At 41.3% G+C, this 18,064-nt stretch overlaps 1 protein-coding gene across 7 annotated transcripts in view; it reads right to left on the bottom strand.

Moving 5' to 3' along the window:
- The window catches only part of REEP1 (receptor accessory protein 1), a 98,775-nt gene that overhangs the window by 55,118 nt on the left and 25,593 nt on the right, over positions 1-18,064 (bottom strand). For all 7 annotated transcript variants that reach the window (XM_063457632.1, XM_063457634.1, XM_063457637.1 and 4 more), the window contains exons 2-3: positions 11,085-11,157; positions 3,643-3,719 (exon numbers count right to left, since the gene is read on the bottom strand). In XM_063457632.1, coding sequence (XP_063313702.1) covers positions 3,643-3,719; positions 11,085-11,157 — 150 coding nt within the window. The remainder of the gene's footprint in view (positions 1-3,642; positions 3,720-11,084; positions 11,158-18,064) is intronic.

The raw sequence follows: 18,064 nt of genomic DNA, 5'->3' as shown, positions 1-18,064 counted from the left end.
TGTGTTTGTGCTTTAGGGTGCACACCCTAATGCAATAGGCTGCACACGCCTATGATGATCAGAAATGGAGGAAATATGTATAGACAGCCACAAATGGAGGAAATATGTACAGACAGTCACAAATGGAGGAAATATGTACAGACGGTCACAAATGGAGGAAATATGTACAGACAGCCACAAATGGAGGAAATATGTACAGACGGTCACAAATGGAGGAAATATGTACAGACAGCCACAAATGGAGGAAATATGTACAGACAGTCACACATGGAGGAAATATGTACAGACGGCCACAAATGGAGGAAATATGTACAGACGGCCACAAATGGAGGAAATATGTACAGACAGCCACAAATGGAGGAAATATGTACAGACAGCCACAAATGGAGGAAATATGTACAGACGGTCACAAATGGAGGAAATATGTACAGCTAGCCACAAATGGAGGAAATATGTACAGACAGCCACGAATGGAAGAAATATGTACAGACAGCCACAAATGGAGGAAATATGTACAGACAGCCACAAATGGAGGAAATATGTACAGACAGCCACAAATGGAGGAAATATGTACAGACGGCCACAAATGGAGGAAATATGTACAGACGGCCACAAATGGAGGAAATATGTACAGACAGCCACAAATGGATGAAATATGTACAGACGGTCACAAATGGAGGAAATATGTACAGACGGCCACAAATGGAGGAAATATGTACAGACGGCCACAAACAGAGGAAATATGTACAGACAGCCACAAATGGAGGAAATATGTACAGACGGCCACAAATGGAGGAAATATGTACAGACGGCCACAAATGGAGGAAATATGTACAGACAGCCACAAATGGATGAAATATGTACAGACGGTCACAAATGGAGGAAATATGTACAGACGGCCACAAATGGAGGAAATATGTACAGACGGCCACAAATGGAGGAAATATGTACAGACAGCCACAAATGGAGGAAATATGTACAGACGGCCACAAATGGAGGAAATATGTACAGACGGCCACAAATGGAGGAAATATGTACAGACGGCCACAAATGGAGGAAATATGTACAGACGGCCACAAACAGAGGAAATATGTACAGACAGCCACAAATGGAGGAAATATGTACAAACGGCCACAAATGGAGGAAATATGTACAGACAGCCACAAATGGAGGAAATATGTACAGACGGCCACAAATGGAGGAAATATGTACAGACAGCCTCAAATGGAGGAAATATGTACAGACAGTCACAAATGGAGGAAATATGTACAGATGGCCACAAATGGAGGAAATATGTACAGACGGCCACAAACAGAGGAAATATGTACAGACGGCCACAAATGGAGGAAATATGTACAGACAGCCACAAATGGAGGAAATATGTACAGACAGCCACAAATGGAGGAAATATGTACAGACAGCCACAAATGGAGGAAATATGTACAGACGGCCACAAATGGAGGAAATATGTACAGACGGCCACAAATGGAGGAAATATGTACAGACGGCCACAAATGGAGGAAATATGTACAGACGGCCACAAATGGAGGAAATATGTACAGACGGCCACAAACAGAGGAAATATGTACAGACAGCCACAAATGGAGGAAATATGTACAGACGGCCACAAATGGAGGAAATATGTACAGACAGCCACAAATGGAGGAAATATGTACAGACAGTCACAAATGGAGGAAATATGCACAGACGGCCACAAATGGAGGAAATATGTACAGACGGCCACAAATGGAGGAAATATGTACAGACGGCCACAAATGGAGGAAATATGTACAGACGTCCACAAATGGAGGAAATATGTACAGACGTCCACAAATGGAGGAAATATGTACAGACGGCCACAAATGGAGGAAATATGTACAGACAGTCACAAATGGAGGAAATATGTACAGACGGCCACAAATGGAGGAAATATGTACAGACGGCCACAAATGGAGGAAATATGTACAGACGGCCACAAATGGAGGAAATATGTACAGACGGCCACAAATGGAGGAAATATGTACAGACGTCCACAAATGGAGGAAATATGTACAGACGTCCACAAATGGAGGAAATATGTACAGACGGCCACAAATGGAGGAAATATGTACAGACAGCCACAAATGGAGGAAATATGTACAGACAGTCACAAATGGAGGAAATATGTACAGACAGCCACAAATGGAGGAAATATGTACAGACGGCCACAAATAGAGGAAAAATGTACAGACGGCCACAAATGGAGGAAATATGTACAGACGGCCACAAATGGAGGAAATATGTACAGACGGTCACACATGGAGGAAATATGTACAGACAGCCACAAATGGAGGAAATATGTACAGACGGCCACAAATGGAGGAGATATGTACAGACAGCCACAAATGGAGGAAATATGTACAGACAGCCACAAATGGAGGAAATATGTACAGACAGCCACAAATGGAGGAAATATGTACAGACGGCCACAAATGGAGGAAATATGTACAGACAGCCACAAATGGAGGAAATATGTACAGACAGCCACAAATGGAGGAAATATGTACAGACAGCCACAAATGGAGGAAATATGTACAGACAGCCACAAATGGAGGAAATATGTACAGATAGTCACAAATGGAGGACATATGTACAGACGGCCACAAATGGAGGAAATATGTACAGACAGCCACAAATGGAGGAAATATGTACAGACGGCCACAAATGGAGGAAATATGTACAGACAGCCACAAATGGAGGAAATATGTACAGACAGCCTCAAATGGAGGAAATATGTACAGACGGCCACAAATGGAGGAAATATGTACAGACAGCCACAAATGGAGGAAATATGTACAGATAGTCACAAATGGAGGAAATATGTACAGACAGCCACGAATGGTGGTTATATGGGCAGGGTTCACAAATAGGAGACACGGCAGACGGAACAGAAATGGCAGGCAAGTGATGATGAGACAGGAATGAAAGCGATATGGGCAGATGGACATGAATGGATGTGATATGGGAAGAGGGACACAAATGGATGTGATATGGGAAGAGGGACACAAATGGATGTGATATGGGAAGAGGGACACAAATGAATGTGATATAGGAAGGGGGACATGAATGTATGTGATTAGGGAAGAGGGACACAAATAGGGGAAATAGTAGGGATTTGAAAGGAGGAACATAAGTGGTAGAAGTGAAGGAATACACAGAGTCATTCACTTAACTATAGATTGTAGCAAATTTAAATCTAAATTGCACAATTAAGGCTAAAATAGTCAAGATGTGCCTATATCTGAGCTGGAGATATTTGCCGTTATTTGGTCATTTCAAATTTAAATTAATTACAATTAATTAATAATAATAATAATAAAAAACAAGAGGACTTCCACCACAAACGCTAATAAACATTCAACGGTAAACGGCTCCAGAAGGTAATATAGCACTTAGCTTACAGTAAGCAGCCCTTAGCAAAAATATTTAAAGGCGACACAATTCAAAGGAAAAAAATAACGTGAAGAATTTGATAAGATAAATAATGACACTATAAAGAAACATATAATAGAACTACTTTAACAGGTGCATTCAGGACACACGGAAATATTAAACTGAGCTGGAATAGATTGTCAGTTCTCGGTTTGCTAATAAGCTACTTACCAACAGAGGAAAATGTCTGTAAACGTTTCTACTGCCATAAAAAGTGCAAATATGATCCAGTACATCATCCATTTCACCTGGTAAAACAAAGTGAAAATGTATTAAGTAACATGGGAATAGTACAGGGTGTGAGCCACATGCTTATGGGATTGAATTATAACAAATAATTGTGGAGTATCGTATGCCACGGTCTTTGTAAATGGGTTTGGGGTTAGACAATAGAAGACAACCACAAAAGCATTCCACGATGTATGACATAAAGAATTACATTTATGTAAGACTAAAACTTTAAAATTTTCCTTTAAAGGGATTCTATACAAAGCCGTTTTCCTGGCACTATAGTCCAACGTCCTACAGTGACCCCCTTCCCTAGTGCTCCCCCTCCCACGGTGCTGCAGGGGTTTAAACCTTTCCAGTCACTTACCTGAATCAAGTGGCTCTGCCCATGCTCCTCCCCCGCCGACGTCAGACCTAATGCACATGCGTGGTAATGGCCTCTCTCGCATTAGGATTTCCCCATAGGAAAGAATTATTCAATGCTTTCCTATGGTGAAATATGTTGATGGAGGTCCTCATGCGGAGCGTAAGGACACCCAGCTTCAGATAACAGACTAATGGTCTGTTTCAAACCAGGAAGTCCTCTAGTGGCTGTTTGATAGACAGCCACTAGAGGTGGAGCTAACCCTGGATAGTAATTATTGCAGTTTCTCAATAACTGCAATAATTACTATTGCAGGGTTAAGGGACATGGGACATTGCACCCAGACCACTTCAATGAGCTGAAGTGGTCTGGGTGCCTTGGGTGTCCTTTTACTTGTGTTAGCCTTTTTAGTGCATGTTATTTCCATGTAGAATGTCTGCTGCAATGGGTAGAGCTAATAACAATGGCTTACAGGAAGACAAGATGGAGGTGTCCAGTTGCAGGCGAGAGGGGCGTGGATTCCTACATTTAATTTTGTTTTTTACATCTCACAGATACACATTTGTTAAATGTAGAGAGTAGCAAACATAATATTAGGAAGCAACAGTTGTTTTTACTTCATTTAAAAAAAGTTGTTATTGCTTTCTGGTACTCAACAACACGTATAACTGAGATCTGTTTTAAATCAGAATATAGCAGTACGTGAGAGAACAAGAATGACTTGATTATTCATTCCTCCACAATGAAGCCATGCTTTTTAAACGGGCTTTCAAACCATCATGAACAGGACAGCTTATTGCAGTGGGTCTAAACCAAGGTGTCTTTGGTTGCAATCCTTCAGATTTTGTGCCGTGCTATTTTCAAGCTCTTTGCTCTGACGTTATATCAGGAGTTGCACTTTCATCATTTAACAAAAAATATCTGTATGGTTTATCTGCTTTGAACGTGCCGAATCAGAGGTTTGTCCATCATTCCTGCTATAATGACAAAGGCTCCCGTAACAAAGAGAAACTTCCTCATTATTGCTTCAGCAGGCTTTAGCTACTGGGGAAAACCTCAAGTTTTTGTCAAAACGCTTGAAAATGATTTGACAAAACCTGGAATTTCTGCATCCAGACCTCGTCTAATGTCTACACCATAATCACTACAACAAACTGTAGTGCTACTAGTCTTTGAAGTATCACTTTAAGGCAAACGTGTCATGCAATTTAATCTTCTCAGGGTTATTATTGTCTGACAGGATGCTTGTAGGGCAAATTTGAATATCGTACATTGCAACATGTGAACATAGCATATCGAGAAGGGCAGTGATGATGGCCTAAACAAATATGGACCCAGAATCAATCATTGCATTGATCTATTTGTGACACCACTACATTTTTTTAAAAGCATAATTAAAATGGAGCTCAGTCTATACCTTGTTATATATATATATATATAACATAACTTTTTAACAACATACAAATTGCATCATGTGGGCAGTTGTATATAGATTATATGTGTATTAGAACTGATTCATAGCTGAAATTGACGTGTCCATCATGTTTAGCTTTCTCCCATATGATTTGCTGTTGATCCATTACAAGCACACACACAAAAAAACAAGTTTAAAGTGCTTTCCAATTTTACTACAAACTATGAAAAAATTCCTTCTTAACCCCAGAAGGGCAGTCAGATCTCTCCTTGGATCAAGAAGCTATTACCCCACAAATTAGAAATGGTATCTTTGAATGGCAGGTCCTCTTTGTTGAATATCTCCTGCTGTAATATAAAACTTAACAAGCCCCCATGGTTGCTATATTCCTACAATGTCTGGGACTTTCCCATTTACACAGTGTCGACTCGACCCTGGATTCCCATACCCCCCAAGAGTGCCTATTCTGAGCTCAATACGTCTGTCCCTCTTTCCATCCTAATCTCATTCTTTTGTAGGAGCTCAGTATTTTTGATGTGTCTGAATTAACACCAGAGCTCCACAGCAATAATGGTGATCTGAAAACGTAACCAGCCGCCATTGTGTCTCTATTTATTATTATGACCCACAATACACTTGGCACACAACCCTGAAGCAATGTATTAATGCAGACATGTGAATTTGACAACGTGGGAATCCAGGAAACCAATTGAAGCGTACAGGATCTATTACTATCACACATTTCCCCAAGCAAACAACTTTTATAATTTTTAGCTCTTTCAACTTTGTTTTTCCTGCTATTTTAAAGAGAATAGTTTTGGTGTCTGTGTGTGTCTGCTGACCAAGAGATAACCACATTCAGGGGATAATAGTTGTCCCAGGGGGCCGGTCACATGTTTCTCCACAAAACACTGCACACTTTTATGTACAGCAAGTGCAACACACTGATGACAGACTCGCAGCTGAATTCATTATCAGTATCCCAGCTATTAGTGTAGGAGTCAATTCGCTCCTTATCTCCAGTCCCAGTCATATCACCAATGTGCAAGTTTCTCTGCTTGTTAAAGAGTGCTTTCAAGTTTCAAGCAGAGGGCCAAGCAACTTGTTGCATTTATTATTTTAGGTCAGACTTCTCATCCTTTAAATTGAGGGTTAAGCATTTTAATACCAATGGGAGGTTTATTTTTGGAATGCGGCTTAGAACGTTTAAAACCAAGTATCCCCAAATTATATGTTTCTGGTGAAAAGACTTATACCACAAAATTAACTTTCCATCTGTTTATTTAAAGAGGAATTGTTGTCACTCCTCTGACAGCAATGGTTCCTTAATCCTTTACCCTAGTTCAATCTGTTAGTACTGTAAGAAGAACAGTGCATGTAAGTACAAGTGACACTTACCTCCACAGCACTTCTGGATGTGGGCAATACCATCACTCTATAATGCTATATTCCATCTGCTACAAACTAACATGAATTTCATAAGTTACATTAATAATATTCCCATGTATCCAGTCAGTATACAGCTAACACTGTTACATTTTAGTTAATCAGGGATGTAAAACTGGATAATCGTTTGGTTCCTAGACCTTAAAGTTTAAACCAATGCAACCACACAGCACTAAGTCTGGGTAACAGAAACCTTTGTTTCTGTAAGGTAAAAAGAGCTGCTGCCCAAGGTCCAGCAAATTGTAGGAGCCCATAACAGCTCTTCTTCACTCCAGAGCTAGAACATCTCAATATATTTTTTCCAGGAATTAGTTGTGCTGGTCTCTGCTCAAGAAATTTTAATGTGAGTCCCTCCACTCCTTTCTCAAGTCAATGAGGAGAACAAGGAAGGAAGGAGAGAGGAATTTTAAGTTCCTGAAATCATTGCTGACTGGCAAATCTGTGCACTGCAACCTTTCAGAGGAAGGGGAAAAGGCCATATTAATTATGTAAAATGAAAAAGGTGAGGACTAGAAATAAAAAAAAAAGTAGAGCAAGTATTGGAGGAAGATGTGAGCGAAGGTAGGCAAAGTTAATCTGAAAATTTGTGGAAGAAAAGTGGACTGACGAAGGAAGCAATAAGTAAACTGGGTGTGACAAAAAATATTGTTTCAGAAGATTAAAGATTAATAGGAGAAAGTGGAAGGTTCAGAAAGAAAGAGGTATTATGAGAAAGGTCTTGGAGGCCAAGTGTAAAGTAAGCAATATGTGTGGGAGGGTAAGTGTAAAGTAAGCAATATATGTGGGAGGGTAAGTGTAAAGTAAGCAATATGTGTGGGAGGGTAAGTGTAAAGTAAGCAATATATGTGTGAGGGTAAGTGTAAAGTAAGCAATATGTGTGGGAGGGTAAGTGTAAAGTAAGCAATATGTGTGGGAGGGTAAGTGTAAAGTAAGCAATATGTGTGGGAGGGTAAGTGTAAAGTAAGCAATATGTGTGTGAGGGTAAGTGTAAAGTAAACAATATGTGTGTGAGGGTAAGTGAAAAGTAAGCAATATGTGTGGGAGGGTAAGTGTAAAGTAAGCAATATGTGTGGGAGGCCAAGTGTAAAGTAAGCAATATGTGTGGGAGGGTAAGTGTAAAGTAAGCAATATGTGTGTGAGGGTAAGTGTAAAGTAAACAATATGTGTGTGAGGGTAAGTGAAAAGTAAGCAATATGTGTGGGAGGGTAAGTGTAAAGTAAGCAATATGTGTGGGAGGCCAAGTGTAAAGTAAGCAATATGTGTGTGAGGGTAAGTGTAAAGTAAGCAATATATGTGGGAGGGTAAGTGTAAAGTAAGCAATATGTGTGCGAGGGTAAGTGTAAAGTAAGCAATATATGTGGGAGGCTAAGTGTAAAGTAAGCAATATATGTGGGAGGGTAAGTGTTAAGTAAGCAATATGTGTCAGAGGCTAAGTGTAAAGTAAGCAATATATGTGGGAGGGTAAGTGTAAAGTAAGCAATATGTGTGCGAGGGTAAGTGTAAAGTAAGCAATATATGTGGGAGGCTAAGTGTAAAGTAAGCAATATATGTGGGAGGGTAAGTGTTAAGTAAGCAATATGTGTCAGAGGCTAAGTGTAAAGTAAGCAATATATGTGGGAGGGTAAGTGTAAAGTAAGCAATATGTGTGCGAGGGTAAGTGTAAAGTAAGCAATATGTGTCGGAGGCTAAGTGTAAAGTAAGCAATATATGTGGTAGGCTAAGTGTAAAGTAAGCAATATATGTGGGAGAGTAAGTGTAAAGTAAGCAATATGTCTCGGAGGCTAAGTGTAAAGTAAGCAATATATGTGGGAGGCTAAGTGTAAAGTAAGCAATATATGTGGGAGGGTAAGTGTAAAGTAAGCAATATGTGTCGGAGGCTAAGCGTAAAGTAAGCAATATATGTGGGAGGGTACGTGTAAAGTAAGCAATAAGTGTGCGAGGGGAAGTGTAAAGTAAGCAATATGTGTCGGAGGCTAAGTGTAAAGTAAGCAATATGTGTGCGAGGGTAAGTGTAAAGTAAGCAATATATGTGGGAGGCTAAGTGTAAAGTAAGCAATATATGTGGGAGGGTAAGTGTAAAGTAAGCAATATGTGTGGGAGGATAAGTATAATGTAAGCAATATGTGTGGGAGGATAAGTATAATGTAAGCAATATGTGTCGGAGACTAAGTGTAAAGTAAGCAATATATATGGGAGGCTAAGTGTAAAGTAAGCAATATGTGTGGGAGGGTAAGTGTAAAGTAAGCAATATGTGTGCGAGGGTAAGTGTAAAGTAAGCAATATGTGTCGGAGGCTAAGTGTAAAGTAAGCAATATATGCGGGAGGTTACGTGTAAAGTAAGCAATATGTCTCGGAGGCTAAGTGTAAAGTAAGCAATATATGCGGGAGGTTACGTGTAAAGTAAGCAATGTATATGGGAGGCTAAGTGTAAAGTAAGTGATAAGAGTCGACAGTTTAAATGTGCTTCCCTATTTTTTGCTTGAGGAATGTTTGGAAGGAGTTAACATGTGTAAAGTGTGTACGAGGGTTTGAGGTAGAATGAGCAACAGGGGGCCCACAAACAGGGGATTGCCCAGGATCCTATGAAAACTAAAGCTGGTACTGCTGGGTTATCTACTGTATTGTCCTTAAAATAAGTGGAACCTTGCCAAGATGCATAGGGGGAGCACAGAGATACCCAACAGAACTGTACAGTTTTTCCTTTTTATCCTGTGATATAAACCAGTCAGCTAGCTGAGTGTACGATACCACAGAGAAGAAGCCAAATTAACGTTAGGGAAAATAAAATAAAATTTTATCAAATAAAACAATAAAAGTTTTATAGGAATGTACGGCAAAAGAAAACAAATTCACCTGTTTAATAAACAGCTTCCAATAACCTCCAACCCAAACAACAGATAGAACTTTATCTAGGTTATCAGTGTTGCAGATTAGATACAGAGTAACATATCATTGTAATTAGCTAAATAAGAGCTATGAAAACACCAAGATAAGGTTATTTTCTAAAATGATCTCTTCCCTACCAAGTTCTTCTCGATAACACAGTTCAACACTGATATTAATAAGAAACAATAAAGAGCTCTTAAAGTTAAGACAATACCACAAATTCAATATCAATCTACAGAATTTCATTGTTTTACTTGTTTGTCCTTTTTAAGAAATAAGGAAGGGATTAAAGGGACACTGGCACTCAGACCACTCCAGCTCATTGACATGGTCTGGATGCAGTGTTTTAATTGCCGGGTTAAGATTGCATCTAGTAGTCTACCACACAGCCACTAGAGGCGCTTCCTGCAGTTTCACAGAGCTTAACTCCGTGAAATGACACTGGGCTTCCTCACGCTATGTATGAGGACATTCAGCGCCTTGCAAACCCCATAGGAAATCATTGAGTCTATGCTTTCCTATAAGGAAGGCCTAATATGTGTGCAGCACTTCCCTGCATGTGCATTAGGTTCCTGGATCTCGCTGACATGAAAGGAGATGACGACCGATCCAGCTCTGAGGGACCTCGGGCTTGAATTAGAAAGTACTCATCGTAAATACTGTTACATGGCTATAATTGATACCAAGGCCTGACTAAAGGTTACCCTATCTCCTTCTCCTCCCAGAATGCACATCAAAAAATGGACTGACCAGTACCCTGGCGGAAATGTTTTGCCCGTAGGCCGTAGCTGAGTGAGGAGCTTTACGGGATTGTATGGAAAGATCAGTGGGGCTTTCTGTAATGTGTTATGTTTTGAGGCAAAATCAGAGAGGAGTATAAAAGAGGATGGTAGGGAAGGAGATACAACCACATTCACACCTCAAACATGAGTAGACTCTGTGTGGCTCTATGTGCTTCTTGTTTACAGTCTTATTTATATGTTTGTTTTTGTGCACTTAATACCATTGTCATCACTGGGCTCTGAGATAAATCATTGTGCAATATATCACTGGATGAATCCACACTAAACACTTTAACATTCCATCTACTTACATTACTCGGAAGTGCAATTTTGGTCAAACCTTTTAATTCTGGACCTTTGCAAATATCCCCATGTAAACTCTTCCTTTATATAGCTCATTAATTGGTCATCAAAGTCTAATAGATTAAAGCTAAACATTACAAAATCAAGCAATAAAATAAAACACTTTAAACATATAATACAGGTTACTTACATATTCTTTTATATCCTTGGATTTCACAGCCTTGTATGAATAATACGCAGGGTATAGAGTGCCAAATATCAGCCTGTTGTAAAAAACAATAGTAAACAGTAGATGAGAACTTGTAGGCATTGCATATTTCGACAGTTAAACTGGTGATATCTTGCTATTCAATGTCGTATTCTATGCACACAGCAGTGGTGTTAGTAATAGCTGTAGTATAAAGTACTACTGCTATCATGCTCTGAGAGGCAATGAAACACGTAAATTGGCAACTCATTTCTTTCTTGGTGATCTAGCTTGAGGATTGAAAAACATGTGGGTTGCGCAAGTGTCACAGCTCTATAGTAGGGAGTCTGCTCTGTTGGTCAACTTTGAAACACATGTCCTCCCCTCATCTCCCAACAATATGTACCAGAAATGGTGCCCACAACTCACAAATATACTAAAAATGGACACATTCAGCTTATGAGTGCTGTCCAAATTCGAGCAAAATTGATAGTACTAATTCGAAAGCCGAAACTCCATATTAGTAATATTGTCATTGAGGGACTGGGCCATGAGCGCCCAGTGAACCTCATTTTGTGAGAAATAGCTTTGAAAATGTATGACACATAACTAGGGGATGGCACCAGAGGTTTGTTGGCACCAAAACCTTTAAAGGAACACTATAGGGTCAGGAACACAAACATTTATTCCTGCGCCTAGAGTATTAAAACAACCATCTAACCCCCCTGGCTTCCTCTTGCCTCCCTAAATATAATAAAATCTTACTTGTATTCAAGTCTGGAGATGCTGGCTCTGCCCTTGTTTCCCTTTGACCTGCTCACTTGCCTGCTGACATAATCAGAAGTGGTGGTCTGAGCCAATCACAATGCTTCCCCATAGGAGACTGTCAAGGTGGCAGATCAGCAGCAGAGCCAGCACAAGTCAAACACAGCCCTGGCCAATCAGCATCTCCTCATAGAGATGAATTGAATCAATGCATCTCTATGAGGAAAGTTCAGTGTTTCCACGCAGAGGGAGGAGATACTGATATGTTGTGATGCATTTTAGGCAGCCATGACCCAGGAAGGATCTCTAACAGCCATCTGAGGAGTGGCCAGTGAAGTTATCACTAGGCTGTAATGTAAACACTGCATATTCCCTGAAAAGACAGCGTTTACAGCAAAAAGCCGAAGGTAATGATTCTACTCACCAGAACAAATTCAATAAGCTGTAGTTGTTCTGGTGACCATAGTGTCCCTTTAAAGTGTACTTGCAGTCAATTTTTGAGAATTGTCAGTTGAAACGTGGCAAAATAAAAAAAGGGAGCTGCAATTAGCAAAAAAATGTTAATACAAATAAATATAAAATTTTACAATAAAAAAACAACATAGTTTTTTTTAGTGCATAGCCTCCAATGGCCAGTTTAGTGAATACATCCATTTGTATTCCACTCAGATTAGAAAAATGATATATCAGATGTATACAATATCTCATAGGTAAATAATATAACATAATATAACATACATATCCTTGTATAGATTAAGCTTGTTCTTTTTAAATTATTATTACAAAGATCATGACCACTTCGGTGATTTGAAGTGGTCATGGCCCCTGAAGTCTATAAATGCTGCTGAATTGCTGCACATACAGAGTTGAATCCCTTTACTGCCGGAGGTGTTACCCCCCCTCGGCAGCGTCACTGGTACGTCATTAGTCAGCCTGGAATAAAGGTTTTGGGTTGGCTAATAATCATTCGATGCATATTGGACGTCTGACAGTAGAACGCACGCACTGCATGTTGGCGAAAGGTGTCCAATGGCACCTTCCTCCATGCCGCCCATGTCTTTCGCCACTCCCCTGCTCCTCTTGCAGCTAGAGTGAGTGACGTCAGTGGAGGAGGGAGAACTTGGCCTCAGCTATGGAAAGAAGTTACCTATGTGATAGCTGTAATTTATTTATTTTTCTAAACTTTGACTGGAAGGGCTCAGAATAGGAAAGGTTAATCTAACCCAAACCATTGTTTTCTTAAAATACAGTTTTTATGGTTGGAGTTACTCTTTAACCCCTTAAGGACACATGACATGTGTGACATGTCATGATTCCCTTTTATTCCAGAAGTTTGGTCCTTAAGGGGTTAAGCACATTTTATATATATATATATCTCTGATGGGGTCTGCATTGTGCCTCTGCCACAGGGCATTACATATCCATGCCCATACAGAGGCCGAGTACAAGGAAGAGTAAACAATATGTAGCTATCTGTATGGGAGAAACGGAACACAGAGAGAGCTAAATTTATCCTAAGCCTTGGGTTTGTGAAAGTGAATGTTTGGCTTTGTGTGGCTGTTTATTTGCAGATTTGAAAGATCACAGCATGTCGGTGATTATCTTCAACTAAATATAAATTCACAAGAACAAATAAGATGTTACAGAGAAATCCATTTTGCACTTTCCTCTGAAATGAAATAGCAGTTTTGCCATTCACGGGCAGGAATATTATTCCATACAAGGAGAAGATTATTATTACAGAATATTCTGAAGGGCTGAATCATTAATCATTTGATCTTCCTCTTGCTTGTCTTTCCAGAATTAGGAAAACGTCAAATAATTAGGGTCATTCATTTAAAAAAAAAACAACACTTTACATACATGAAGCACGCCAGCTTGATGAAGTGCTTTATGGGCCTGGATTCTATCATATTTGTGAAATTTATACAACTGCTGATTTCAGTAGAAATTGGCCCTTTTTTATTTGACTGCAGGAACATCTCCCCCTGACTGTCACTCAAAAAACAGGAAGTTTTCTTCAGTCTATTTTTTTTTCTTCAGTTTTTTGTAAGCTCCACAGAGCCAACCCACAGTGAGAGGTGCGATGGGCTAGTCGCTAGTGCATGCCTGCCTCCCCTCCCTTTTTCAATGAGAAGTCTCTGATTGGTCTATTCACAGCACATACTGAAAGTCTGTGTCAGAGATAGAGGGGAAGTCTTGCAAAGGCTGCAGAAGCAGGTCTGCAGCTTTTACACGCTGTTTTTATTTTCTTCATATACTCTCAAAGAAAACATGCAGAAAAACATAAACACGTTTTTCTTCTCTAGCGTATATCTATGAAATTGTTTTAAAAAATAAATCAATGGAGTGTTCCTTTAAGTGTGAATTGTTGTAAATTGAATTTCAAAAGATAAATTACAGAACAGACACTAGAATGGAGTCTGATGCCAGTTTTACACTGAAATGACAGTAACCTATTTACATTTGTTCTGGGAGGGCCAATAATGCTGCCGGTGGTGGAGTTATACCTCTGGCAACTAAGAGGTTATTCTCTCCATGTGCTTCAAAGCAAAACACTGCACCTATAAACATCAGGAACCATGACCACTTAAATTAACGAAGTGGTCATGTGATGTAATTCCAGTAAAATACAAGTTTAGCAGGCTAAGATTGCCACAAGGCATATGTATGTATATGTGTTTGTAGTATCAGTTAGTTAATTACACGTAGCTAAGATACTGTTATCACTGTACTGACCAGGTGCAGGAATGTAAGAACTGGAATTACGCGTCCCTCTCCTTTGTATCAGATGAGCCACGTGGTTAGACCGGATGGATGAGTTTAGACTCTATTTATTAAATAGGTTAAGGGTATGTGTGGGTGTAGTTAATTGTGGGAGGAGCTACAGTGCTATATAAGGAATGTACTCTATGTATTCAGTACTCAGACTTTGCTGTATTTTGGTGACGCTAGTCCCTCTGAGTCCCGATCGGTGATCCAATAAAGAATCTCTTCCTTCCTGAAGAAACCTGTGTCCATCTCTCTGTGCTTGGCTTCCGTCAGTTTCTCCGGTATCATTTGGTGCGTTGGCCGGGAAGCTCATCGTTCAACGGTAGCTGAGAGGCAGAGGCGTGAGACGGTCTATCTTTGCCCACGTTCTCTACGGCTGCACCCCTGAACTTCTGCGTGGACCTCCCTTCGTCTCGGCGCCACTGGTCTGTTGTCCAGGAGATCATCGGCCTCTACGTGAGAAGTGCTGGGGTGTCCCCGTCGATGAGTGTGAACTCAGGTTCAGGAACGAGGAGGTAAGACAACTGCTGTTTTAGACGGCAGGACCCACTAGGGGTATACCGATTGTGCGGTAGGCCCAAAGGGGTTTTGAATCTGTGTATCTGCCCCCTCTGTCGGAGGGAAGGAGCGAAGGCGCACCGCTCGATCGAACGCTCTTTAGTCAGACCGTTTGATTTGGTTAGTCAGGCGGGGTCCTGGTGTAAATAGCCCTAGCCGGACACCGGTGTCTTGTCTAGACTAGCGTTCTAGGGTGTATATTACGTTCGCTAGGTCGGAGGGACCGGGAGACTAAGCGGCGCCTGTGTAAATTCGGTTCGCTAGTTCTCATCCTATCTGGGCTAAGTGGGAAGGCGTGTAAATTTGGAACCCACTAGACTTTTGATAGTGCGACTAAGAGGCGCCTGTGTAAATTCGGTTCTCTAGCTCGCTATATATGTGGTGATTGGGCAGTGTGGCTAACCAAAACGGGTGTATATAGTTTTAGGTAGTCCATTCAAGGTACTGGCCAATAGTTTAGTTGGGAATTGTAAATGTGTTAACGATTGTTTTAGTAAAGTGTATATCTTGTTAGATAGCGCGAGCTCAGCCGTCTAGCGAGAGTGTTAATAGTGTGTTGCTGTATTATAGTGCACGGTACCATAACCCTGTATATTTACTGACATTATATAATAAGTACTAATCATTGTCGTCCATTGCATGTTTAACACCATAACCACTAATAATTGTATTGTGACCTTAACTTGTGCTTTGACCTATGCTAACCGTACTGTAACCGCTATTTGTAAAAGACGATGTTACTGGGGTGTGTTATAGACGGGTAATTCGTATATAGAGAATTATAGCGTGGGTGACTGTATAGTTACGCCAAAGGGCATAATATTGATTATATAGTGACTGGTGTAACAGCTGTGTGTGTACGGGAATTCCCTGAGTGTTTATTGTTATTGTGTACGTTTCACTTGGTAACCGTACCACGTGGTGCTGTTGCCAGAGGAAACGGGTGTGACTGTTGAATAGTACGCGTGTATAGTATTCGTTGTCGACGACGTTCCATTGTTAAGTATGGGTGCGTCGCAGTCAACGATTCCGGATCCCTTAGGATGTATGGTTAAGAATTTTAAAAAGGGATTCAAAGTTTGTGATTTTGGGGTAAAGATGTCTCCTGTACGTTTGGTCACTTTGTGTACTAGGGAGTGGCCTACTTTGGTTGCGGCATGGCCGCCACGTGGCAGTTTGGATCCAACTCTGGTACAGCGCTTACACGTGGCTGTATCGGGTAGGCCTGAACTTTACGGCCAGTTTCCTTATATTGACTGTTGGAGACAGGCCGTAAATGACTCGCCAAAATGGCTCCAGACATGCCACGAGGAGCAGTGTCGCCTCATGGTAGCTAGGACTTGCTCGTCCACTAGGACTGGTGTTAGGCCCATTTTGGACACGCCCCCTGAGTCCGAGATCCCTTTGCCGCCCCCTTACTTTCCGTTAAGAAGAAGTGACGCAAACGCAGGAAGTCCTGCACCCCTCCCCTCATTACCCTCATCCACTTCCGCTTCCTCCTCCAGTACAGGATCCACCCCCCCTCGTACTAAATCTCCCCTTCCGGAACCAGAATCCACCCCCATTAGAAACGAATATCCTGATTTGGCGCCACTTCAGACTTCCGGTCAAGCTTCATCTAGCTCGGCTCGAAGTGTTTTATTTACGACCTTTTCCCAAAACCGACCTCCCACATCCCCATACCCTATCTCTCCCCGACCGGAACCCATGACTGACGCCTCTCTACGTAGCCCCATCCAAACCCGACAGTTGACTGGTGCCCAACAATTAAAGCACTATCAGATGCCTCTTCGTCTGAATCCCGGGTCAGCTTATATCGATGCCGCAGGTCAAATGGCACACGCTGACCCAGTCTTCGTATATGTCCCATTTACCACAACCGATCTTTTAAACTGGAAGACCCATAATTCCTCGTATACTGAGAAACCACAAGCTATGACTGATCTGTTCACCTCAATAGTACAGACGCATAATCCGACATGGGCTGATTGCCAGCAGTTACTAATGACTTTATTTAACAATGAGGAAAGGACAAGAATAAATCAAGCAGCCATTAAAGCATTAGAGGATAGAGCCCGTGCTTTGAACCAAGCCAATCCAGCAGCATGGGCCGCGACACACTATCCCAACACCGATCCCGATTGGAACGTAAATGGTGCTGATATGGTTCAACTCAGAGCCTATAGAGACGCTATAATTGCTGGCATGAAAGCCGGAGGAAAGAAAGCCATTAACATGTCGAAGACAGTTGAGGTGATCCAGAAAAGCGATGAAGCGCCCAGTGTCTTTTATGACCGATTATTGGAGGCATACCGCTTGTATACCCCCTTTAATCCGGAAGACGCAGACAATTCCCGAATGGTTAACTCCGCCTTTGTCAGCCAAGCATACGGAGATATTAAGCGCAAGCTACAAAAGTTAGAAGGGTTTGCAGGTATGTCCATCACCCAACTAATGGAGGTAGCAAATAAGGTCTATATGAACAGGGATACAGAAAGTAAGAAAGAGGAAGAGCGCAAGATGCGTAAAAAGGCTGATATGCTAGCGGTAGCGATCGCAGGCGTAGATAAACGGGGCCCAGATAGAGGCAATAATAGATGGAGTAGGGAGCCTTTGAGTAGGGATCAATGCGCGTATTGCAAGGAAGAAGGGCATTGGAGGAACGAATGTCCGCAAAGAGAGCAGTACGAGAGAGACCAACCCAGGGCAGGCTACGGAAACTTTAGAGGTAGAGCGAGAGGTAGAGGAGGCCCCGGAGGGAGTAATGGTTATAGAGGGAGTAATGGGAACAGAGGAAGTGTTAGGGAAGACAGGTATATTCCAGCAGCGCAAAGGTCCCGCGATAGAGAAGGTAGGGACTTTGTAGGATTGGCTGACACTGTCATGGA

This window comes from Pelobates fuscus, chromosome 6 (genome assembly GCF_036172605.1).
Source record: "Pelobates fuscus isolate aPelFus1 chromosome 6, aPelFus1.pri, whole genome shotgun sequence".
Lineage (NCBI taxonomy): Eukaryota > Metazoa > Chordata > Amphibia > Anura > Pelobatidae > Pelobates > Pelobates fuscus.
The sequence above is the reverse complement of the archived record's forward strand: the minus strand, read 5'-3'. Positions and strand labels throughout refer to the sequence as shown.